The 26344-nt window shown below is 47.8% G+C and overlaps 1 protein-coding gene across 1 annotated transcript in view; it reads right to left on the bottom strand.

The window, feature by feature from the left end:
• Positions 1–224: 224 nt before the first annotated feature.
• LOC144120224 (uncharacterized) overlaps positions 225–26344 on the bottom strand; it is a 36781-nt gene continuing 10661 nt past the window's right edge. Inside the window, exons 3-5 of the mRNA XM_077652629.1 lie at positions 2588–2704; positions 1964–2080; positions 225–1768 (exon numbers count right to left, since the gene is read on the bottom strand). Coding sequence (XP_077508755.1) covers positions 605–1768; positions 1964–2080; positions 2588–2704 — 1398 coding nt within the window. The 3' untranslated portion in view covers positions 225–604. The remainder of the gene's footprint in view (positions 1769–1963; positions 2081–2587; positions 2705–26344) is intronic.

Below are 26344 nucleotides of genomic sequence, written 5' to 3' on the forward strand. Positions count from 1 at the left end.
GTTCAGATACTAATTGGGTCAAATTAAAATTAAGACAGACATCAAGGAATTCTCTCGACTCTTCCTGACTGACCATGGGCTGAGGGTGACTATTCCAGTCGATATTGGGGTAGTTGAAATCCCCAAATAGGAGGATATGTGCCTTAGGGTGCTTCGAAACCAGTTGATTTAGGATATTGTTAAGCTTGCGAGGAAAGTCGGGACTACTTCGAGGTGGTCTATAGCACACCCCAATTAGAAGTGACAGGGGTGAAGCACGGCACATGAGCCATAGTATTTCCAAGTCCGAGCAGACATTGATGACGGAGCATGATAACTGTTCGTTGACGGCAATTAGAACTCCCCCTCCGCGGGCTTCTTTCCTATCGGCGCGAAAAAGACGAAAATTTGGCAAATCAAACAAGATCTCTGAGTCATTTATATCGCTGTTCAACCACGTTTCGGTTAATACAAGTAGATCGCTGCCTGATGATGAAATAAGGTTTGACACGATATCGCGTTTCGGCAAGAAGCTGCGGATGTTAGTAAAGATAACCGATAGGGAAAAGTTGGCACGAGGAGTAGGTGGGGAATAATGCGGTGGCCGGCAGGGGTGAGTTGATTGTTAAGATATTTCTTTAACAGTTTCAGAACTTTCATCAAAAATGTAACGCTTTGGGCCGATATGCAGCGTTTTAAACCGCAGGGAATAAGACACAGACTTTGCCTTAGCGAAAGCTATAAGCTGTTTTCGGCAATTCTGGACGCGGCGCGAAAAATCTTCACCTACGCTGTAGCCTGTATCTTTGAACATTAGACCTTTGAAAAGAACTGATTCTTTTGTTTTGAAGGATGTAAATTTGACGATAATCGGGCGTTGCCGATCCTGAGAGCGTCTTCCGAGGCGGTGAGCACGTTCAATTTCGATTGGGCTTAACGGGATATCAAGGTATTCAGAGCAGTGGCGAGTGATTATTTCTTCGGATTGCGAATAGGTTTCAGAGGGGTTGGTATTAGGTAAACCATAGAAAATTAGGTTGTTTCGCCGGGAGCGGTTTTCAACGTCTTCCAGGCGAGCCTCTAGCACACTAACTAGGCGAGTCGTTTCGGTCGTAGTGGTTTGGATTGTTTCTAGGTCAGTGCGCATTGTAGACAGATTTCGGCAGTGAGTTTCTAAAGTGCTGAGACGGGTGGTTAAATCTGCCCTTTTTTGGTCCATTGAGAGAAGCTGGCTCTTAAGCTCCTGCAATTCAGTTACTAATGTGGCCTGGCTAGAAGACATCTTTTTTAGTTCGTCAAGAATAATGTCTAGCTTATCAGGACCGGGGTTGCTCTCAATATCACCACACGACAGTAACAAAGAATGAACAATGTGAAGACACTCAACACTGATAACAAGGCAGCACTGAGGGCTCGGGAGCTGCACCAAAAAATAGTTACTCGTTTTCTTTGAAAACAGACTGTAATGGCCACCAACCTGCATGGCGAAGACGAGCGGATTAGAGAACTGTGTTGTGGCACAGCCACCGAGCCCACAGAGTGCCGGTGACGGTCGCTGTTCATTTATAGTTGACACGTTGAATGTAGTCGCTGACGATGGGGCCTTCCAATCTGGTCTGAGGATCCAGTTGTTTTGAGCCGATATTGCAGGAAAAGGGGCGTTTTTGGTTGCCTTGTTGATGGGACCTCCGTAAGCTGCGTCGTGCAGGAGCGCATGCTCGATCGCGCTCGACCAGGGAGCGCAAAACATGCCAGGGAGCATGACGCAGACGATGGGGGGCGAGAGCACCTGCATGGCGAAGACGAGCGGATTAGAGAACTGTGTTCTGGCACAGCCACCGAGCCCACAGAGTGCCGGTGACGGTCGCTGTTCATTTAGAGTTGACACGTTGAATGTATTCGCTGACGATGGGGCCTTCCAATCTGGTCTGAGGATCCAGTTGTTTTGAGCCGATATTGCAGGAAAATGGGCGTTTTTGGTTGCCTTGTTGATGGGACCTCCGTAAGCTGCGTCGTGCAGGGGCGCATGCTCGATCGCGCTCGACCAGGGAGCGCAAAACATGCCAGGGAGCATGACGCAGACGATGGGGGGCGAGAGCACCTGCATGGCGAAGACGAGCGGATTAGAGAACTGTGTTGTGTCACAGCCACCGAGCCCACAGAGTGCCGGTGACGGTCGCTGTTCATTTATAGTTGACACGTTGAATGTATTCGCTGACGATGGGGCCTTCCAATCTGGTCTGAGGATCCAGTTGTTTTGAGCCGATATTGCAGGAAAATGGGCGTTTTTGGTTGCCTTGTTGATGGGACCTCCGTAAGCTGCGTCGTGCAGGAGCGCATGCTCGATCGCGCTCGACCAGGGAGCGCAAAACATGCCAGGGAGCATGACGCAGACGATGAGGGGCGAGAGCACCTGCATGGCGAAGACGAGCGGATTAGAGAACTGTGTTGTGTCACAGCCACCGAGCCCACAGAGTGCCGGTGACGGTCGCTGTTCATTTATAGTTGACACGTTGAATGTATTCGCTGACGATGGGGCCTTCCAATCTGGTCTGAGGATCCAGTTGTTTTGAGCCGATATTGCAGGAAAATGGGCGTTTTTGGTTGCCTTGTTGATGGGACCTCCGTAAGCTGCGTCGTGCAGGAGCGCATGCTCGATCGCGCTCGACCAGGGAGCGCAAAACATGCCAGGGAGCATGACGCAGACGATGGGGGGCGAGAGCACCTGCATGGCGAAGACGAGCGGATTAGAGAACTGTGTTCTGGCACAGCCACCGAGCCCACAGAGTGCCGGTGACGGTCGCTGTTCATTTAGAGTTGACACGTTGAATGTATTCGCTGACGATGGGGCCTTCCAATCTGGTCTGAGGATCCAGTTGTTTTGAGCCGATATTGCAGGAAAATGGGCGTTTTTGGTTGCCTTGTTGATGGGACCTCCGTAAGCTGCGTCGTGCAGGGGCGCATGCTCGATCGCGCTCGACCAGGGAGCGCAAAACATGCCAGGGAGCATGACGCAGACGATGAGGGGCGAGAGCACCTGCATGGCGAAGACGAGCGGATTAGAGAACTGTGTTGTGGCACAGCCACCGAGCCCATCTCCAGTTAGCAACAGCAAGCAAGCCATTTAAATATATCGAAATAGTTCATAGTAACCGTTTTGATCACAGGTGGGTACTGGGAAGGAAACCAATAAAAGAAAGCGTGTTTCGCTTCTTTCAGATTTAGTAGGAATGTACGCGTATACTAAACCGTAAGCACCGACCAGAAAGACATGTAACCAGTAACGTTTTTTGGTTCTTACGTTTTCCGCTTCGGTTCTATTTTATGCATTATTTGGGCTTGGTATTTGTTATTGCGCGTTTCTCTTAGTTTTATGGCACGGCTGTGCCTTGAAGCTTCTAATTTATCACCGCGCTTTTCTTTGGCGCGCCGGGCATCTTCCCGGGCGTTTGCTAGGAGCATGCTTTGTTTGAGTCGTTTATTGTTCGTAACTATTTCTTTTTGTCTTCTTAATGGTGCATATTCACAGGATAAGTGTACTTAGCTGTGACGGTTACGGGTCTTCTCATGTGTGCATAACTTTAACCGAAAGTTTGTCTTTATGTTGATTTGTATCTGCTGAGCTGTTGATTTTCTGTTAATCGTCCATGACTCTCATGATTTTTATGGAAAAGCCTGATGTCTATACGGCACTCTTGTAATAAAAGGAAGTTGGTGCTGCATGTGTGTGGTGTAGTCTTCGCTGCAGCATGTCTCTCCATGATGGCGATGCTGTAGGACTGGAAGATATATTTCCAGCATGTGTAGAATTATTTGGTGATCCTAAACATCTTCACAAAAACAGCGCGTACGAAAGTGCGGATGGCAAGGGCACGCTGCATGCTATGATCCCGTCAATATAGTTGTTTGAAAATACACAGACATACTATCGGTTAGCAAAAGACAAAAACCAACGCAAATTTGGCTGCGGCACAATGAAAGACATTTAAAACTAAAAAAAAACCTCTCATTTACGGCAAACGTTATCACGACTGCGGCTTTCAAAACCACTGAAGGATATCTGTGCTAGGACAGGCTTAGTTAGGCTTTTTTCTGGGCGCTGTACAAAGTGACACTGAAAGGCACGCACTAACGGTGCTACTGTTCCCTAGTCAAAGGTGATTCGGCCAAGTCCGGGAAATCAGCTTCGAAGGCGCAGCAAAGGTGTCTGCATTGGTGGAAGGGGTTGTTGGACAATTTTCAATTCTCAGAAAATAAGAATGGTTTAGCAGGGGCGAACACATATGCATGTGCATGGAAGAAACACACGCCAGAAGTGGAAACGTTTTGCATTCCATACGTGAAAGCGGTGAGCGAGACGCTGGCACGCATTCTCGGTAAAGAAGGGTGCTAACAACGCACAGTCTATTGAGTGGCTTTACGACTACCACCATCGGACGCCTTCTCCCCCCCCCCCCCCCCAAACGGCCGTCACCCAAAAGAAAGGGCGCAAGAGGTTGTATACCAAACGTCCTGCTCGTCTTCCCGGAATCGTACATAGGGGAAACGAAGAACTTCGCCGAAATAATGAGGCAACACAAAGCGGACGTCCGACAAATGAACCGTGACCGCAGCGCTGCGGCCGAACACTTTGAGGCATGCGACCACCGAATGGACGTTGACGGCACTAATGTACTGGAAACCGATGCTAACCAGCACAGGAGGCTTCTACTGAAGTCGTGGCACATCCAACAGACATGGAAGAATGTTAATCGCTCCCTGGGGACACTTCCCGCTTTTTACATCCATGGTTTGCAGCCAGTGACCCGGATGTCTTTAACACGAGGGCTTAAAAAGCCGAGGTTCGAACCATCCGAGGGTTTGTCGACAGCCCGGCGCCGAGATGCGGCGATTTCCCAGTTAATCCCCGTCAGCAGGAAGCGTGCATGGCGAGGCAAGCGGGCGTAGACCGGCGAAGGCAAAGACCGAGCCAGAGGAAAGGAGCCAAGACGTTTTCCCGAAACCGCCCGCCCCCCTTCGCCCGTCTAAGGAAACCACCGCAGTGATAGCGTAGCATAGCGCATGGTCAGCGCAGACGCGGCAAGCAGACGCCGCGTCTAAGCCGCGACGGCGTCGAAGTCAGAGGATGGGGCATACCAACGGGTCCCGAGAAGCGGGCCTGCTTAACGAAACGCTGAAGCGTGTTCAGAGGCAGCAACGACAGGCTGGCGCATCTTTCCAGATTTTGCGGGGACGCCTGTCAACAGTCGTCCCGAAGACGAGTAGTCTACTGCTCGCAGCGGTAGCGATCGGTTGAATATCGGTAATTGGCGTAAAGCTGGGAGCCGCATGGCAATGTTTTGATGTATTTTCATGTTTCTCTTTTTACTTTTTAAGGGAGAGAGTTTGAGTAATACTGTGGAAGAATGGGGCGTGGCACGTAAACCTGTTGGCCCAAGCATTTCGAGGGTTCATTCCCGGAATTACATTTTCTTATAGCAATTTAGATGTGCTGTGTATTTCAGAGAGAGGGTTTGAACCTTGCCGAAATTGGAGGGCGTGCCATGAAGTTTGTAAACCAAAGATGGGTTAGTTTGCTGTTGATTGGGCGATGCAAGAGGTGGGCGGGTTTCTAGGTCTTTAAAACCAGGGTCCGGAGCCATGGGAGATCGTTCTGAGCTAGATTTAGATCCCTTGCATCTTCGGCGGTGCCAATGAAGGAAGATTTTCCCTTAGCCAGTTCCATGTAACCGCCATCGCCCCCCATACACCTTGCCCTCGTCTCCCGCATCCTTTAAGCTCCTCAGGACCTGGCTGTCTCGCTACTGTCTGTCATCAGCTGCATCTGGTTAGCCAGTTCCCTGCGTCCATTGACTTTCTTCTGCTGAAGTTTTGATGTACCACCTGGTCGAGAGAGTCATTGCCAAAACGGTAAGTAACAATCTTCCCAAGCCATTTCTTTAAGCACCTCGGTCCATGTTACGTTTCGTGTTTGTTTGCATGTCCTGATTACAAAATTCAGGGCGGTCTGTAGAGCTTGTTGGTAACTTTTATTTAATTCCTACAGCATGACAAGCGTATAGCTTACATGCGTGTGCAATCACTGTGGATTTGGTTTGTGTGGAAGGATTGTCACGGAAATTCAGTGTGGGGTCATCGTTCCGATTAAAGAAGATAAGAGGCTTAGGCAGAATTCGACACAACCACTAGGTTGCGAACCAAACACTCTCGAGGGCCACAAGCAAGCTTTGGTGTTTTGGGGAAAGGAAATGGCGCAGTATCTGTCTCGCATATCGGCGGACACCTGAACCGCGCCGTAAGGGAAGGGATAAAGGAGGGAGTGAAAGAAGAAAGGAAGGAGGAGGTGCCGTAGTGGGGGGCTCCGGAATAATTTCGACCACCTGGGGATCTTTAACGTGCACTGACATCGCACAGCACACGGGCGCCTTAGCGTTTTTCCTCCATAAAAACGCAGCCGCCGCGGTCGGGTTCGAACCCGGGAACTCCGGCTCAGTCGTCGAGCGCCCTAACCACTGAGCCACCGCGGCGGGTAATGATCTGGGAACAAGAACAAACAAAGGACGCGTCTTCGTTTGGAGCTATCCACGAGGGCCACGATTAAACATTAATTCTTTCGCATTCCGTGATTTCACAAGCAGTCTTCAGTGTCCTCAAAATTTCTTGTTTTTTTTTCTGACATATAACGGCGCATTTGTAAAGATAATACTTGTACATAGTTCCTGACCACTCTCCCTCCTATAGTTTATGGCGATATTTATTTCATTTCTCTAATCTGCCTGATATCCCTTTATTTGCGCTGCCCCAGCTCAAGTGCTCGCAGCAGGAAAAATCTTTCCCTTCTTTTATTTTTATTATTTTAATAAAATCACCGCTACTACTACTACATAGAATTGCCACCCATCACAGTTAGCATTCAACATTGCACGTGCGACATGTGACACGCCGCCGCGGTGGCTGAGTGGTTATGGCGCTCGGCTGCTGGCCCGAAAGATGCGGGTTCGATCCTGGCCTCGGCGGTCGAATTTCGATGCAGGTGAAATTCGAGAGCCCCGTGTACTATGCGTTGTCGATGCATGTTAAAGAACCCCAGGTGGTCGAAATTTCCCCAGCCCTTCACTACGGCGTCTCTCATAGCCTGAGTCGGTTTGGGGCGTTAAACCCTCATAAAACAACGACCATAAAAAATGTACACAACGACCGGTCGTTCGTGTTTATAGCATGCAAACAGCTTAAGGCCCTTGCTTACATGGTGCTAATTGCGGTTTACGTAGTGCTCTCATATTTTATTAGGTAAAATTACAACATTTGGCCAGAAAAAAGCAGTACAGGGAGACGTCGGAGCAAATGTATTATTATTCCAAAGGATATGCAAGGCACTGCAGATAATTTAGCGAAGCTTAAAGAGATAACATGCAAAGGTCCGAATAATGCAGAAATACAGCAGGCGCCTTCTGCTGGACATAATATTTCTGAAGTACGTAATTAACAAGTAGCGCTATCTCTCTTGTTATTCATAACTTTAGCTCAACATTTTCAACATAAATGTAGACCAAGTGAGGACTTTATTTACTAATGTACGCATGCCAGTGTTACCGGATACGTTGTCATTCACAAGTAGACATGATGCAAAGCATGCAAGGCGAGCGAATTAAAGAGGAATCGCTCGTGGGCGATGTAAAACGGTATAGCATACCTACTGACAGAGGAGTGAAGCGGCAAGATTTGACACATAAAAAAAAAACCTGCAGCTGGTTCGCTTTCCCATCTCGAGGAATACAAATAAGCGCACAACAATATGTTTGGATAGAACAGATGACAACCTAAACCTTGCAAGTGCAGAATATTTGCAGCGCCCGCATTTGTTTCTTCAAGCTTTCCTTAGCATTAGCTGAGCGACTCTGAATACCAGGTGTTACCTGGAGGACGTTTCAAAAATATGCGTTTTGGCTTTAAAGTATGGCTTTTACGGCACAGTATTACCAGTGTGAATTGTTTCCGGTGAATCGTTTTAACTATTCAGCTGGTTAACAAGTATTTAATAATTAACTTTTAACAATTGCAGTTAGGCGCTTAGTCGTAATTTTAGATTTGTAGCCGGTAGTTAGTAATAGCCATATAAGTGTTTAGAATTTCCAAAACATGATTACCTTTGGCCATATGGATCGACAAAATTTGGCTGTTTCGACTAGTTACGCCCACTGGAAAGGTTTCTTTGCTTGCATGCTTTCGAAAGCGCATGTATTTTGGCGCTAACTGGTTCTTGAAAATTGGCTTTTGAGGAGAGGAAATGACACAGTAACTGTCCCGCCTATCTCGGCGGGCACCCGAATTGCACCGTAAGGGAAGAGATGAAGGAGGGAGTTAAAGAAGAAAGGAACAAATAGGTGCCGTTGTGGAGGGCTCCAGAATAATTTCGACCAACTAGGGATCTTCAAAGTGCAGTGATATTGCACAGCGCATGGGTGCCTTTTGCGTTTCGCCTCCATAGAAGCGCAGCCGCTGCGGTTGAGTGCCAACCCGGGTACTCCGGCTCAGCAGATGAGCACCTTAACCACTGAGCCATCGCATGATGTAGCCAAATTTTGTCGAGCCACTGCGATGAGGGTAATCGCGTTTTAGAAATTCTAAAAACTGATACGGATATAGTAACCTACCTCTAACTGCAACTAGGCGCCTAACTAATAGTTAAAAGTTAATATCAGAATTAGTAAACCAGCTTCCTCCCGGTTTACTGCCTGTTAACTACTGGGTAACTACCGGTTAGCTACAGTTTGCGGGCACTGGTATACTATGCCGCAAAATCCATATTTTAAAAGCGAAAGCTTTTCCTGCTTTCGTCGGAGCGATTTCGCCGTCACCTCACGTTCGATCTTGAGCGTCCTTGCTGCGCCGCTGCCATAGCAACCCAGCAAGTGACTTCGCCGCTCCGCCAAGCCTAGTCTTCGCCGTCTCTGCGCAGGGGCTCCACAGCCGTGCAGCGGCTGCTGCCTGACCACGTTATCTAGCCGAGTATCAGCTGGATAAAAAAATATTAGCTGTTGCTCAACTACTGCTGAACCTTGTTAGAGAGCGAGAGTTATGATGTATCATGCAAGCAGACGCGGCTTAGCGTCTGTAGCGTTGAGTGCGTTCCGCACACTGGATGAGCAGTGCGCCCAACCTGCCACCCTGGCAGGTGGCATTTGAATTAATGGCTGATCGCGAGAGGTTGGTCAGGCTGCGGCCTATTGCTGCAGTGCCGCGTGTCTGCCACAACGTTGTCAGCGCTAATGCATGCAGCCCACATCTTTCTCTCACCACCATCACGTACCTCAAAGCGCTATTGAGGCGCCCACTTACACAGGTGGCCAGTTATATGCGCCCTTCCTTTCCACAAAATCACCAAGAAAGTTGTCAACGCCAACACCAAGGAACACAATGAACGCCGACGACTTTCGCTTTGTTAGCTGAGCTAATCCGAGAAAGCTTAATTTTGATGATGACTTAGTCTTCTCTGTAACACCTGGTATGTGTTACGGCTGTTATCTGTATAAGAGAGCCCAGAAAAATTCAAACCTTTTCCTTTTGCATTTGTTTATTGATGTTTGAAAAAATGTTGTTAGCTTGCATATAAATAAGATGCGAGGAATATAAACTTAAGAGGTGTCTTGATAACGTTTTCTTTAGGTTTTTAGGTTTTCATTGACTAAAATGTGTTAGAGAAATTGGTAAAATTGCACAGTAGGAGGCCCCAAAGCGCGGCAGTCAGGGAGACTTCCTATAACAAAATGTCTCCGCAATTGGTATACCGCCAGTTTTCACTCGGACTCACAAAAGGGACGACGAAAGGCGCGAGTGGACTACCTGCGCCGCACACACCGACAGGCACGAAATGCTGTATACGTCGACGCAGCCACGTACCCCAATTCCACGAACGCGGTGGCGGTAGTTTTGGACACCAACTTCAAGGAAATCGCCAGCGCCTCTCTACGCAACTGCTCTCCCACAGTAGCAGAAACGGCCGCAATCGGTCTCGCCATCCAGCACGGCGATACCACGCGAAACGGACTAAAAATTGTTACAGACTCCCAGTCGGCGTGTCGGCTCTTCCTCACTGGCAGACTTACACACACCATCGCTCCCATTCTGACTTCCCCACATGGTAAAAATTCCACATGCAAGCACCAAATCACTTGGGCTCCTGGGCACGAGGGGCTCGAGGGAAATGAGGCCGCGGACAGTCTAGCTCGAGATACACCAACCGAGCGACTAACCTCCCCGACGTCACCCCTCTTCCCTCTATGTACGGCGAACGCCTCCTCCTTCTCCGAACGCAAAGGCAAGTCTATCCCCCACCACACTCGAAGCTAACGGCGGCAGAGGCGAGGGGCTGGCGACAACTACAGACGAACACCTTCCCAAACATACACAAATACCATATCATGTTTCCCGATAGATACGACGGAATCTGCCCCTGGTGTGGCGGAATTCCAACAACATACCATGTAACATGGGGCTGCTCCGGTAGCAAGCCCCCCGAACTAGACAAACATCAATCCGAGGAACAGTGGGAGTCTGCCCTGCTCAGCTCCGATTTGGTGACCCAGCGTAGCCTGATATCCCAAGCAAGAACAACTGCGGTGAACATTTGGGTCCTGAAATAAGGACTCCACCCAAAATCTGTTTTTTCCCGCCTCTTTATCCTACCTTTCTATGAATAAATGTTTTCTACTACTACTACTACTACTACTACCGCCAGTTTTGAACACTCGACTTCCAAACTTAGTGATGATGCCAGAGACAAAGCATTTTTCATAAATATATTTTTTCGCGCTAAGCGGGCAGCCTGAGTCCAGTAAGGTGGATAACGCGGTCAAGATTTTGAGCAAACCCTTCAATCCCCAGTAACGTATGTCCTCTAAGGCACTCATTTCGTCACAAATGGATATGTTAACATTTGCATAAATTACCATTCAAGTTCATTGGCTCTTCATTTCGTAGTGACATATCCTTCCTTTGTCTTTTCTTTGGTTCACTTGTGCTTCGTTTTGTCGTTCCTCGGCGTGTGTGAGTTTTCTTGCGCTAAATGTTTCACCGTGCCATCTTTTTTTTACAGAGCAAGGGATACCTTATAAAATGGAAAGGATATTCCAAGTGGCATTGCTCCGTTGAGCCAAGAAAAAATCTCAACGGCGCCTGTCTCCGGGAATTTAAGCACGCAAGTAAGCCATCGCCACAACGACTGGAAGCTGCTGCTGAGGAATTAATTTACGCTGTGCAAAAGAAACTTTCCAACAGCCGTCGATCCAGCGGGCTTGTCAAGGTGAACATAGACCTGGACATCTTTAGATGGGTTTTCAGTAGGAAAGGAAGGCCGCTCGAAAGAGGTTGGATTGTTTGCAATGACTCAGACTTTTCAAAGCTGAATCTTCTCTTTGGGTGGCATACTCGAGAAACGAAACTTGGCAGTGTAGTGCCAATTGAGTTCCCAGTGCGTGTGAAGGCTGCTGTGACACGACAGAAAGCTTGCAAGCTCTTTCCAAACGGCTATCCTGTGGAAAGTCTGCAAATGTTCCTTGTGTCGAAGGTTGTTGCATGCAGAACCTAACCCACAGAAATAGTGAGCCTTCCGCCTTTCACATATATGTTGCCAGCAAACGTTTTGGAACTTTGTTTTTTTTTTCGATATAGTATTGATTCTTGCATTTCAATTTGTGTTGTTTAGAATTTCTTAAAAATGAGTTCGGGAGCTTTGCGAGAGATTTCTGAATGTGCAATTTCATTTACATTGACAAACAAGACAGTTCTGGAACTCTTTAGCAACAAAACGGTTTTGGAGAAATCTTATTTTGAGACAATAACATCTTTTATTCCACTTGGCATGTCCATCCCAGAGAGTTTAAAGGTTGCAGTAGAGACAAGATTTAGAAGCCTCTGCTCCTCGGTAGATACTCAGTACAGAAAAATTAATGGCCGAGCAAAAGAGGGGTTCCTTAAAAAAGAGCGCCATGTAAAAATTCCCTTCGATAAGGAAAGTTCTGTTCAAAATTCAAATAACAGTATCAAGGACATCATTATTCAAGCTTTACAAGAAGAAGTGAAGCGAATGGAGGGTGTATCAGAACGGTCTCTTTCTGAACTGCGTAAGTCCATTCAGGATTTTGAGGCAAAATGCCTTCAGCCGCAAAAAAAAAAACAAAAGCCTGTCATCACAGGCAAAAAACTGCCGCTTGCTTAACAACTGCGGAAAAAGTGTCGGGGAAGGTTCGAAAAGCACCGATAGAAGAAAGCTGTATTCTGTAGGCAGCGTGATAGTTCAAGGGCTAGAAGAAATTTTCGAAAGCTATGGCTTGGACTTATGCCAGTTGGTTGAAGAAGACCTTCGAGGGCTACTGCACAAAATTACTTTTTCTGACATTGACGGAATCTCCGTGGAGCGAGGAATCAAAAAAGAATACCGCAGTAATGGTAAAACTGACTATCATGATCTTTCTACCCCCGAGAAGAAAAGCGTCCGTGCAATCACCGCGCTCTTAGACAACCACTTTGTAAGCAATGTTTTTTGGGAAAAAATGTCTTCAGCTGTCCCTAATTTACCCTCGCTCCGTGTCATCAATACATACAGGCAAAAACTAGACGAAAGCACTGCTGTGTTTAGAACCCTAGGAGAAGCAGCTGGCGCTCAGGTGTCTTTTGTGCACGAACTTGAAACTGCCGTTGCGGAGTACGCTGTGTATAGAGGTATGACAGGAGAACAGCTCAGGTCGCAGCCAATTTTGGTCAAAATAGAAGGAGATGGCTGTGTAGTCAGCACACGAACAAGCTGGACAACTCTATCTTTTCTCCTGATTGACAGCAGCCGGAGGCTGCAGAGCCATACCTTACATCGCCTGCTCGCAGTCGTCGAAGTCTGTGAAAACTATTTTCAGATTAGAGAAAGTTTGAAGGATTTGATAGACGAAGTTAACAGTGTTGAGAAAAGGGGCAGTGTCAGCTTGGAAGGACACGAAGTTCCCGTCATAGTCTGTCTGGGCTCAGATCTAAAATTCTTGCTCATGGTTCAAGGATTGCAGTCAGCGTCTTCTAGGCACCCATGTCCTTTCTGTCGTATTAATTTAAAGGAACGAAGCAGAGCTGGGGCAAACACAGAGGAGTGTAATAAGCCGCCTCTTCTGCGCACTCTAAAAAACATGAGGGAGGACGGCATTGTTGAAGAATTCGGAATGAAAGTCGTTCCCCTATTCAACATTGAACCTGCATTTGTGGTTCCAGACATTTTACACATGCGCATTAGAGTCGTTAATCGCCTGGTTGATGGATTGATTGTCGAAGCAATGGACAAAGACAACCGCGATAAAGTTACGAACTTAAACACCAAGAGCACTCACGTGGAAGCAATTGTGCAGGCAATTATTAGCTGTGGTGTAAAATTTGAACTGTGGCAGGACGAAAGAAAACGAAAAAATTTCACCTGTATTCAAGGAGACTCCTGCGAGCGCCTGCTCGAAATGCTGCCAGAGAGGCTCACTGGAAAACTCAGCCCGGAAACAGAAAAAAATAAATCATCTCACTTTGGAAAATGCTTAGTCGCATTTTTGATCATTTTGAACATAACACGACCGGCGAAAGCATCGAGCAAGAAATAGGCAAATTCCATAAAACGTACTTAGAACTTGGAGAACGAGGGCATAAGGGTTACGGGGCTGAAAGAATGACGCCATATATGCATATTCTTGTCTGTCATGCCTCAAATAAGCATGAAGAATTCAAGTGTTTGGGGTGGTTTTCGAGCGAAGGCATTGAGAAAAAGAATGATATTCTGAAGCATTTGCATCATGCAAGATCCAATAAATGGAATGCGGCCGCCGATGCGCTGAAGCTGGCAAAACGCCTTGAGAATAGCGCGCACGTAACAACAAGTCGAGCGTACAAAAAACACGATCGTTCATACTGGGTTGAGGGTATGATTGAAGAGAGTCGCACAAATAGGGCTCGAAGCGCTCCTGAAATGGAGGGCGAGGATACACCTCCCGCTTGCATCGAGGATATGGACGCGGTTGAACTGCGGACCGAATTGAAAGCTGCTGGCATTTCAACGAAAGTAAAATCAGTTCCCAAACTGCGTGAAATGCTTCGCAAAGAAAGAGAAAAACGATGTTTTCAGCAGTCGACTTGACTTCTATTAGCAAAAATTGCCTGCAATTAGCAATTGCCTGCTCGCGACGTTCCACAAGTCTGTATGCCTCAGTTTTTATCATTTCTTACTTTTTTAATGAAATATTCATCAAAAATTTTTGTAGTGCAGTATGTGCACACTTGCAGCTTGAACGGTTTACTATGTCTCTTCACTCAATGCTAAAACTCGCATTCTCGCTGGTTCGACTAAACTAGAGTGAAATGCTTTGTTTGTGCTTGTGGCGACTTCTATGTGCAGTAAATGTTCTTCGTTCTTCGCCATATTTGTGATAATCGTCCTTGATGTGCAATATTTACACGCTGTATCTGTATTCATGTATGATATGTTTATATTTTTTGTATCGCGCCACGCTGTGTTGTTTTGGGTTTTTTGGGTTTCATCAAGATTAGGCCAATTGTGTTTTATAATTACTGCAGTGCACGCTTGAAATGCCTTCGCAGTGCACCTCTGGCTGCCTATGTTCCCTGCGAAACGGCGCGGTTCATGTGGCTGACCTCATTGTAGCGCGAATGTTGCACCTCTCCTTTCCTCACAACCAGCCTAGTGATGTGTGGCGGTTGCAAGTGGTACACGTCTATGTAGAAAGTGTAAAGTTTTGCCATACTTAATATTTACTACCGACACTTTCTCAAGCTGGTTCTGTGCATAAGTGCATTGTGTATTTCTAGCAAACTGTCGAAATGTATCGTTTAGACTTTTTCTGCGCCATGATGTGATGCGATAATAAATGTATTCTGTCATGTCAAGTAAACTGCCGCTTTGATATTTTGTACGAGTTTTTGTAGCGATTATTACGGCAGCATTTCGAGCCTTCAACGTGGCGGCGCCGTGGTGGTGGCGGCACCGCCACCCTGTGGCTGCGTTGACACCCTGTAGATGCGCCGCCACCCTGTCACGTGGTTGGTCACGTGGTGCGGCTAATCACGTTGTTGGTCACGTGTTTGGTCACGTGACCAAGTTCCACTCGGGCAGCTGTAGCTGTCGCGTCACTCCAGGTTTAACCAAAGCTAAACCATCGTTATTTTTTTTTGCAACTTGCACAAAAGGACAGGAACAAACAATTGAGCAAAACACTCAACAGGTTAGGAAATTCGGTAGGCTGAAGAAGTGAAACTGAATGTACGCATTGCTACATTTAATTTTCGCTATTTTCAACTTCACTCTTGAACCTAATATGGCCTCCTTTTGGAGATTCTCATTTGCGATGGCATGTTCTATCTGCGGCCGCCTCAGCATTCACAGTTGACGGCGAGGGGACCGAATTCACTGGGGTATTCAGCGTCGGTCGTAATCGAGTCACGTCACCATGCTGGTGAGTAACGTCATGTAGATCCCGGCGTCAGGGTACGTTAGTAAATTTCAGCTTTAACATAAGTGATGTGTCTCCACTTGGATCCCAATTTAGATCAGTTACGAAAAACAACAGAAGGAACGAAGAGGACCGGGTGGGACGCACTGCTGCCGTTATATGATCTCTAATCGTCTTTGAAACATCTGTCAGGCAGTGCTTTCAAATGCGTGAAAAGGTATGTTTGGCGCATCACAGCTCCAGCTGCCGCTGAGCGAGTTCTTACAACGTGAAAAAGCAATGCTTGCTTTCCGATCCCTCATAGTTATGTCACACCCAAAAATAATTGTGGAATCTCCTTCATCACGTTTTTCCATAAGCCGTATAATATTTCCATGCCTTTTGGTTTATGGTGTATTGTCCCAAAGCGACTCAGGCTATGAGGAACGCCGTAGTGAAAGACTCCGGAAATTTCGACCAGCTGAGGTTCTTTAACATGCACTGAAATCGAACAGTACACGGACCACTAGCATTTCGCCTACATCAAAATCCAAGCGCTCCATAACGATCGCAAAGTACAACATTGATGACTTGACTACACAACTCCTCATTGCGGCAGCACTATGAGCAGTACTTTTGAACAAAGAAAAGAAATCGCGCTCAAATTAAGAAATTTGGGGAACACTTAGCTCCGCCTTGTTGGTATGATGCTATAGCATTAACAGGTCTTTTCTGCGGCTTGGTGTCCTCTGCATATTTTGTATTCGAAATTTCAGGCTATTTCGCATGGTCTCATGACGTAACATTTAGCCCGGCGAGCAATGAGCACTCGACCGTATAACCAGCCAACAGCCACCCGCTAGTGCACCTCCCATCTCGAACATGTGACGGCGCTTGGTCATGTCACCAGGTATCGTAATCTAGTATCATAACCCCGCTCAGCCACAGCGTTTAATGCCGGGAGGCATGAGGCGTTTTTACGGCGTGAGGCCGGCGATTTTTACCAGATGGTGAGCGCCGCCACCAATGTGGACCTACCAGATAATTTTCGCACGTCGTCCGACGACGGTTGATGAGGCAGCGGCTGACGCGAGCGAATAGGTGCGCAGAAAGCCCGCTCTTTTCCGACATGACTGCTTGCGCACGTCGCCGTCGACGAGGCCGCCATGGCCGACGAGCACGCGGCGACTTGGTGGGGCGGACATGGAAACGTGACTGTCTTGAAGATAAACGATTCATCAAGCATAGCATGTCTTTTTTTATGGGGACATGAATTACTGTCGTATGAAAATGGGCGCGCGCCTTTCCTCAAGGCCGGTGGAAGAAAACCACGCGCGCAAAAAGCCTGTGTTGTCTCGAGCGTGTGGTTCTCGATATCTGGACATGTTCATGCGGAGTAATGGGATGAAAAAAAAAATCCGAGGGATCTGGTTGCATGTTACATTCTCGAATTTCCTGTTTACATTATCCCTACGTCATAAGACAGGCCGGTGATCAGCCATGGAACTTAAAAGCTTCACATTCTTAGCCGGCCCTCGCCCTCCTAACCAAGCCAAACTTACGACAAGCCAAGTGGGAGCTCCGCGTTTTTGCGCCACTGCATGCAATGGACTCTACCGTGGCGCGCGCGCGCACACCCACACACTCAGCCCAACACACACACACACACATGCAGAAAAAGGCAGTGAACTAGGGCACCACAACGTCACGTGCATGCAGGTACAATTCCTATACAAGCGCATCCCGAAAATGATTACACGTTTAAATGGTATTATTCAATAATTTGTACGCTGAGCAACCTGTCACCATACTTGTGTATAAATGCAGGAAACATGTTGTGTGCAAGCAGCCTAGGTAAAATGATCAGCGCCGTTCGTAAGTAGAAGGCAGCATATTTTCATTTTTGCGAAAGCATAGCAGCTCATAAGGAGGAAAATCAGGCGTTGTCCTCCCCAGAGGTTTGGAAAAACCACGTCACCTAATCAGAAAAAGAAAAATTAAGTTTCGTAAATAAAATACTTTCCGAAGTGGGTTCCGCACCCACGAAGGGAACCCGCCGCATTGGCTCAGTGGATAGGGCGCGATGTCAGTGCACGCTAAACATCCCCAGGTGGTCTAAATTATTCCAGAACCCTCCACTACGGCACCTTTTTCTTCTCTTTTTTTTCACTCCCTCCATTTTCCCTTTACGGCGCGGTTCAGGTGTCAGCCGATATGAAAGACAGATACTGCGCCATTTCCTTTCTCAAAAAACCAATTTTCAATTTTTACTTTCAAGGTTAGTTTCTAAAATTGGTTTTGAGGAAAGGAAATGGCGCAGTAACTGTCTCACATATATCGGTGGACGCTCGAACCACGCCGTGAGAGGACTGTCCTCTGGCCCACTTGAAGGTCAAAACCGTAAGCACCGCGAAATCGTTACGAGGTAGCATAGTGAAGCTTTCGCATCAAAAGTGAAGGAAAATAATGTTGCCGGCCGTGGCAATTGCTATCTAATATCTTTACCACCCGAGCTGCAGCCGGCGGAGGAGAAAGGGAAATGATATCGAGGAGAAATCTAAAGGGGAGCGATAGCAAGGAAGCACAGGATCGAGTATTCGGGTGTGGCTCAATCCCCGGTCCGCTTTCGAAGGGGGATGCCATTCACATACCTGGCTTAATATCTCATATGGGCCCTCGAGGCTTGGGTGTTACGCATATTTTTGAAAGTATGGCGGAGTGCTTGGCGTAACGCACTCTGGCACAGGTCAGCCCGGTATTGCACTGCCTCCGGGATTGGCCCGTGGCCTACGGGCTTTTGCGCGCGCTTTTCTTCTGTCTCTTTACTACCATCTTTCACCTCCTACTGTCAGCACGCAGGCAGCTGGGCGTGGCTCCGCATTGAGCCAGTAAGCAAGCCCGTGCTTTTCCTTTCGTCCTTCTGTCGACAACTCAACTCGAAAAAAGGGAGCACAGGGGCTCGAGCTGGGTTTGTGTATCGTCGCCTTCATCAACTTTCATTCGGGCGGCGTGAACTGATCAGCTTGGCTGCCCATTGCATTAGAGCAGCCCGCCATCGCCGCAGCCGAACACCACGCTGCAAGCTTTCTCCTTCACAGCTCGTCAGTAGACTTAATTGTTGTCCGTAATTTTTTTCCCCGTTGCGAAAAAACTTGACAATTATGGTGAGTCAGGTTATAACTGCAACCTCTTTCGAAAAAATAAAAACACTGACGTGTAAACAAATGCGCAACACAAGGTTTTTACTGATGCTTATACTGCCGCTAGTTCTGTTCTGTCTCCAGTCATCAGATTTTCTGTACAGCAAAACACCATTTACCATGAAGACACAGACCGTCCCACGGGGAGAAGTTGGGTGCAGCGCTAAAAAAATTCTATTCCACGCATTATGCTCTGGACTCACTGAGTGATAGCTGGGCCTTGGCACAATTCTGGAACGTTTAGCCATATCTTGTGTGATGTGCATATATACCGCCAGTAGTTTTTGACAAATGGCCCCTCAAAGTCGGACAAAGACGGGGCGTGTACACCGCTTCAACCCCAACCCGCATTCTTTCTTTTCTTGCACCGCAGTAAAGAAACAGACTAGGGGAGCCGCACAGTCAGCCCGTTTTGAACACGCTGGGTGAAAAAAAACAAACAGAAACGCGAAGGGTGCCCCCCTCCCGAGGAGCTTGGCTTGAGGGGAGGACACACAAAGCGGACAATGGGCGAAGCTTACTAGCGTCTCTCTCTCAAACCGGGAGGAAGAATGTAAGAGAAGGAGGAGGAGCTCAACTTCATGCGGCCCGTGGTGGCGGCGTTGTGAACTAGGAGCGGATGAACCTGAATCCTGGCCATGTACAATCCATTCCGTAAGATCAATGAAGCGCTTACCGTATAGACACCGTATTCCAACGCAACGACACTCCATATGCTCCTGTTGTTGATGTAAGTCTAAGAAAATGCAGAGCTGGTGGTCGACAGAGAAGGAAAGGCTACCAAAACTGCATGTACACTCACTATCATCGTCACTTAGAGCCGTCAAAGCATTCATTTCAACCCAGTCTGATTTGGGTTGACTTCGGCCAAGCGAACAGGCTCGACGAAGGGAAGTGCCCGTCGAGGCACGCGCAAGTTAAGTTGAGAGTCAACAAATAGTACAGGACTGCGAGTCTAAGAAATAGAGGCCACGCCGCCCTAAGGGACAAGCGCCCGGGTGGCGAAAATATCAATATGGCCACCGGTCAGCGGGGAAGCAACCGGGGCCATCATGAAAGCTGCAGTCGAACCGAAGCTTGCTGCCAACAGCGCTGGGGTATGTATCCACAGGGCAGCGATAACACCAAGTTGAAGGCAGTACACGTGTTGGTATGCCAGGGCAGAGCAGTTTATGAAAACTTTAGAGAATCTAAGTGCAAAAAACATAGAGCGAACGTATACGCAGGGCCGTCACCGCCAGCTTAGGCGAAGAGAGCGCCAGCCCCGTTCCAGCTACATCTTTCAGGCCATTGGCTCCCAGTTATCACGCGCCTTGTGGTCACCTGCCCAGCGGCGAAAGTAAAACGATGTCTCCCATCGCGGCGCTCGCCACCTTTTCTTCTCGTGAGGAGTGACCTACTTCTATCTTGACCACGCCAAGAAGTAACTGGAACCTGCGTTCTACATAGGCGTTCCCAGAAAAAAACGACGAGCTGTTTCTTAGAGTACTGTGAACGTATTCCACGTACGTTCCGGACCATTTATAGAAAGGGGCTGCAAAAGAGTGCGTCCCACTAAAAAAGAAGCTGAAACGAGCCTCGTTCCAGATAAAATAAATGGAACAGAGGCTTTAACCGGAACCTATGTGGAACCACGGCACATCATGTGGAACCGAGATTAAGAGTGTATAACTGAGTTTCTTCAATCGGGCTGCCTTTGAGGGTGCTAACATCGCGGTGTGGAAAACCATCATAACGTGGCTGTCTTCAAGTCTTACTGGTTTTATTTTTGAGCCAAAGAAAAAAAATAAGCACGCACAAGTTACACTGAAGGAAACGCTTGAAATGAGCAATGTTCAGCACAGCTCTACCAGATCTTACATAAAAAATATTGTGCTTAATTTAATATACGAAATCTAACTCATTTATTTTTCGTAATTAGCAAACTGGGTGCCTAAAGGATATTCCCATCTGGTCAAGGCGATTGACTACAATCCTGCCTTACACGAACTTCATAGAGCGTAAAATTATTTTTGGAAACGTTCTTATTAGAAGAAACCTCTGGTGTCAGAGGTGCTAAAGGTATCTAAAAAATAAACCCACGAATAACTTCGCGGCAAAGTTATGTCAGTTTTATCCGTACTGCACCTTTCCACGCCCGCACCGCTTCACTGGCTGAAAACTGTTTCCTAGTAAGAATCATTCGAATTTTGTAGCAGTTGTATTTTGTACAAGAATGTGTCAAAAAAGCGAGATGACATTATTTCTACGTATTACTTTGCGTCGCACCATAAAAGCTACTAATACTCTCAGCGGTGCCTCAGTGGCTGGAGATGGCAAGGTGTGGGCTGGATCCCGGTCGTGGCCGTGTATTTCAGTGGAGGAGAAATACAAAAACGCTCCTGTGCTCTATAATTCCAGCGCACGTGAAAGAACCCCAGATGGTGTAAATTAATCCGGAGCCCTTCACTACGGCGTTCCTCGTAGCTTATGTGTCGCTTCGGGGCATTGAAACCCGCAGTTCACGATTACCAGTTCTCCGAAACTACTTAGCAAGGAGGAGTAGGGAGTTGGTATTGACCGCTGGAGGTTGCGACTTTGGTTGATATGGGCCGATCAATCGCATGGTGAACAGAGATATTCCGCACCCACTTAACAGAAACAATTATAAACAAGCAAACATGGAAATAAATTAACAAAAGATAAATGTCGTAGCATGGTTGAAACATCTGACCGAACAAGGTTTCGAGATTCAGCCTGCGGTTTTAAATGTCTTCCAATCGAAACGAGAGAGTGGCAGAACTCCCATCGTATCTCCGCACCGCTAATACCGAGACGCCAGGCTAAGCAATCCAAGATACTTCGGCAGACATGTGCGCTTCGAGCGGAAGCGACGCGCAAAAAGAGTGACCACACATGCAAAAGGAAGCCACAATCATGAGAGACGCATGCGCTGCTGGCGGTGTGCTGAATAAGATAACTACATGCAAGGTGTTTAAAATTGCGCCTTATAGATTCTTAAAAATTAGACGTTGGCAGGTATGTGAAAACTACCGCTGCAAGTAAATTGCGTTCCCATGAGGATACAATGTGAGAAGATAACTTCGCCGCCAGGCACCTAACGAAAATCAATTCATGAAATTTTTATTTGTGACAGCAGTTAGCCGGAGTGGTTATATTGGAAACTGAGAGGCTATCGTATTCCTACACAATTCAATTTGGTGGAATTCTTTTAGCATGCGTGTGTTTTGAGACATTTGTTTCCGAATTTTCAGCTCGATCCGCGTAGTTGCGCATGAAAGGTGGTGAAGATCGCCTTGAAACTCCTCCCGTCGTGACGCGGTGTTTCGTCTGTCAACGGCGTAGAGCTACCGGTGAATCTGATAATAGTTTTCCTTTCATTTTAGGCTATGGAAATGGGAATGACGGCCGACGCAACAGCTGCATCACACCAGGGAGAAGTTTCGCGTCGACTGCCACCGCCTTGCATGCGTAATTACTCGAAATGAGTTTAAACTTTTTAGGGCGAATATCTCGGAACAGGCGTGCTCTGGACGAATTCGACGAAATGGGGTAGCCTGGAAAGGTGACCACCTGTATTTTTCCCATGCAAATAATCTCGCTATGCGAATTGTCTAAAAATGTTAATCTATATATTCGGCAATATTAGGTGCCTGACGGTGAGAATTATCATCTCATATTGTGTCCACCTGGAAGTTTAACTTATGTGCAGATTTAGATTTCACGTACCTCACCGCACCTGTATTTAGGAAAGCTCTAAAGCTTAATTTTTGATACCCTGGATACGGGGAGTGAGTGAGCACTCTGATACTGCGATATCATGCAGGGACTCTCTTGTACATACACGCAAGAACACAGCGCCTTCGCCCACAGCAACATCAAAAACCAGTCATCTCTGATGTTCCTCGAAAGACCAAAAAAGGGCGCTGCACAGCATCCTTCAATAAACGTTACGCACGGTTTTTACATTGTTTTCAGATCTCGTGTTCCTATCATTAAGGCATAGAGTACCTTACTATTGTTCCGTTGTTCTATTTGAGCACAGAAGAGCAGGCATATCCTATAATCGATATCTCGCTTGGGCCAGCTTCAAGAACCGCCCCCAGGACGCGGGCGAGCATATCATCGTAAATATTGACTGGTTCGCGCTTATGGCCAGTGCTTTCAGCGCACGCAATTACGCTTCTGTCATCACCATTTACCTGCCCTTTAATTAGGATCCATGCTATAATACTGCTTTTTGTCTTCTGCGATTACAACAATGCAGCAGTCGCGTATGCCATTCAGGAAGTTCGATAAGAACCATTCACAGGGTATACTGCACTCCGAATGACGTCTTAGTCTTCATCAAATGCGACTCTGACCAAACACGTGTCTTGTCGGCAAAAGCAAGCGAAGAGCAGACAGCGCGTCTTGCGGGGAAGATGCAGCTCAAAGGTGTAATCGCTTGTCACCTGGCGATGAGCTTGGCGTGCACGTTAAGCAGTCCTTCGGCCGCCGAGCGAACCCAACAGACAAGTGTAAACAACGCGTTCGTCGTTGACCTGCTCTGTTCCTCCGACATGGGCAGAGACACAGCGACGGCTCTTCGGCGGTGTGCTGTCAAGGTGGGGCGCCGCTGCGGCCAGTGGCCTCAGTACTTTGATCTTCTCGACGAGCACATCATTCGAAGAGAAAGGGTTGTAGTCATCTTGCCGATAGCTCTGTTCTACGAGGGCGCATTCGTCGCCGCCATGCAGTCGCGCCTGAACAATTTTCCGCTCGTGCATTGGGTCGCGGAGAGTATGGCCGGACGGGGTGGAAACGCCAGCGCGTACATCATCTGCGAATCTACTAAAAACGTTCGTAGAGCCATTGCGCCGCATTCGGAGCGAGCGGGTTTGAAATGCAGGAAGAGCGATCACAGAGACGCCGCACAGATTGTATCGGATTTGCTTAGCAACCCAGAGAAGACGCAGATGTTGCACAAAAATTTCACTAATTCCCCATGCAAACTCGTCAAGTTTACTGACATATCGGATGGGAACATCACGTGTGCGAATAGATTACAGGATGCCCTGGCAGTGCTCAACGCAAGTTGCGAGTGCACTTACATAGCTTACGATGGATGGCTGAGGGCCGCCGTTGAGCTCAGCGCAGACGCTATGGATGCGCACATGACGTACGACCTTGAACGCTCCCGACATTTCTATTACACTAAGATAACAAACGTCGTAAGCCTCAGCTACTACGTTCAGAAGAGGATGAGCTGGCGGGTTAATTTCGTCTCGTACGGCGCTGTCTCCAGCCTCTTGGCCGCTGTCTTCGCTTGCGGCTGTTCGCTTGTCGTACCGATTTGTTTCCTAAACAAGGCGCAAGGAAGGAGTCCATGCTTTGGCATAGGTCGTGTCCTGGTCGCCGCGTTGGGCGCGTTGCTTAACCTGTCGCCGACGTACCCCCGATACTTGATTTCCCGACTCCCGGGACGCCTGCTCCTGGCCTTCTGGGCCCTGGGTGTGTTCTTGCTTTCAGCTTACGTGCAGAGCCTGTTGACCACCAGTGTGGGCGTCGGCCAGCGTTTGGACTCCGACGACACAGCCGAGAAACTTGTCCCCAAACTGCGCAGGGGACAACTTCGCGTGTGCGCCGATCCTGACACGTACGTGGTGAAGGCGTTGTCTACCGGATCCGCTCACAGCGAGTTCGTCCGGGATCTCCACGCTGCGTTGGTGACGAGCGCAGCGCCATCTGACTTCAACAAGGGGTGCCCGTCCATGGTTGCCCGCGGTACCCACGTCCTTGCGACCGAAGAGAATGTCGAATGCGATCCGCGTTATTCCGGAATCGTGCGGGGAGAACCGCAGTTCGACACGCAGCTAGCCACCGTCCTAGTGGCAAGGGACAGTCCATACAGGGACTTGATGACGTCACTTGTGGCGCGCGTATTAGAGACAGGCTGGCTATACATTCACTGCGATCCATACCATCTTTCCTACGAGTGCTACAAGCGGTGGGAACACTCCGAAGCTGAAATCAGGTTAGAGTATAAACTGCTGTGCTCCCTTTACCTCGGCTGTTGCGCTGCAGCGTCGGTGGTCCTCGTGTTGGAAGTTTTGCTCGCGAAACGATGTTTCGAGCAACGCCGGATCTGTCGTCACAGATGGTGAGCGGTGAGTGGAACAGCAGCAAAGTGGATAAGAATAAACGACTCGATCCCAAAGAAGCATATCGCGCACGTCGCCAAGTCCTCTTCAAGCTACTTGACCACGAACGCCTCGTGAACATCTGGGGGCATCGGCTCTTTCGACATACTTTGTCGATACCTATCTTTTCCGGCTAACAGTGGTTGGACTTGCCGTTGAACATCGGAAGTTTACCCGTGGTACACAAAGTTTGCACTTGTGAGGATTTTGTGCGTGGACGTTTCTGATATGTTATAGACATTGACAAAAAGTGGCTCGTAGACCATTGTACACCTGTACTCTAGGCTTGAAGCTGCATTTTTTCTTGCCCCTGAAACTTGTAATAACAGGATCTTGATGTTCTTGACAGTTGCGTACAGTGAAAGTCGTGCTGCTTGAAGGGAACTGAAGAGAGTAGCATAAGAAAGATGGAGCCAGTGACATGAGACAAAACAAAGCGTGAACTTATAAGTTCACGCTTTAGAATGAGAACAACGCGATAAAAGAACAGCAAGCAGTGACCTTGAATCTCCTGACATAAAGCTGCAACACTTAAGTTCTGAGTATATAGTACGATCATTTCTTCAGTGTTCGTCAAAGCGTTAAGAAGCATGTAGTACAACATGCCTTCTGCGACTGTATATGGTCGTGAAATATCTCTCGAAGTGTGATATCTCCAAGTAACGGCCACATATAGGCCTGCAGGTGTTTATACGTGTCTGCGCAGCAAGGCAACCGGAGATTTTGAGATATTGAGTATTTTTGGCGCTTGTGAAGACCCTCTGTTCCCCTTCGTAATGGCACGTGCGTGCATCTCGACAAAAATGTCGTTAAGAGTGGTGTTGCGCTTTCGCAAAATGACATTGCGACTGCATGTGGAAGGGATGGTGTTGCGATTACGACATATATGGAGGGAAGGTTTCGCTCTGTGGGCTGTTGACCTCTAACGCGAGTGGCACTGCCGCACAAAGTTCTCCAATGCTCCTCTGCAGTGGTACCTGCATCAGTGCGATGCGACTTACTCTCGCCCCATAGAAATACATATAATTGAGAGAATGCCTGAGTAAATTCCTACCTCGTGACAACAATTCTCTGCCAAGTAACTCAGGGGAGCAAATGCAGATTATGATTGCACAATTAAACAGGCAAATGAGAGTGGTGTGTATAAAAAATAATGATAAGAAAAGAGCCCCTAACAGGAAAAAGGCGCAAAAGCATCGGAGGCTTTAAACGAACACATCTCCTTTGCGCTCGTGGCTACCGCAGATCCTGACTACGAGCTTGAAACAGGTTGCAGAAAAAGAATGGGATGGAGCGCATTTGGCAGATACTCTCAGATCATAAAATAGGAACTTTGATCGTAATGGTATCAGCGCACTAAACGTTCTGCAAGCAGAACGGAACGAAGACACATGACGAAGAGCGCGCACTGACAAGCGCGTTGCTACCATCATGATATACCAAGAAAGCCAACTTCTGGCACTTTTGCAGCTTTGATCACGAATAGGATTTCGGAAGTGGCATGCTCGCCAGCACGAGG

Source organism: Amblyomma americanum, chromosome 2, assembly GCF_052857255.1.
Source record: "Amblyomma americanum isolate KBUSLIRL-KWMA chromosome 2, ASM5285725v1, whole genome shotgun sequence".
In the NCBI taxonomy this organism is placed as follows: Eukaryota; Metazoa; Arthropoda; class Arachnida; order Ixodida; family Ixodidae; genus Amblyomma; species Amblyomma americanum.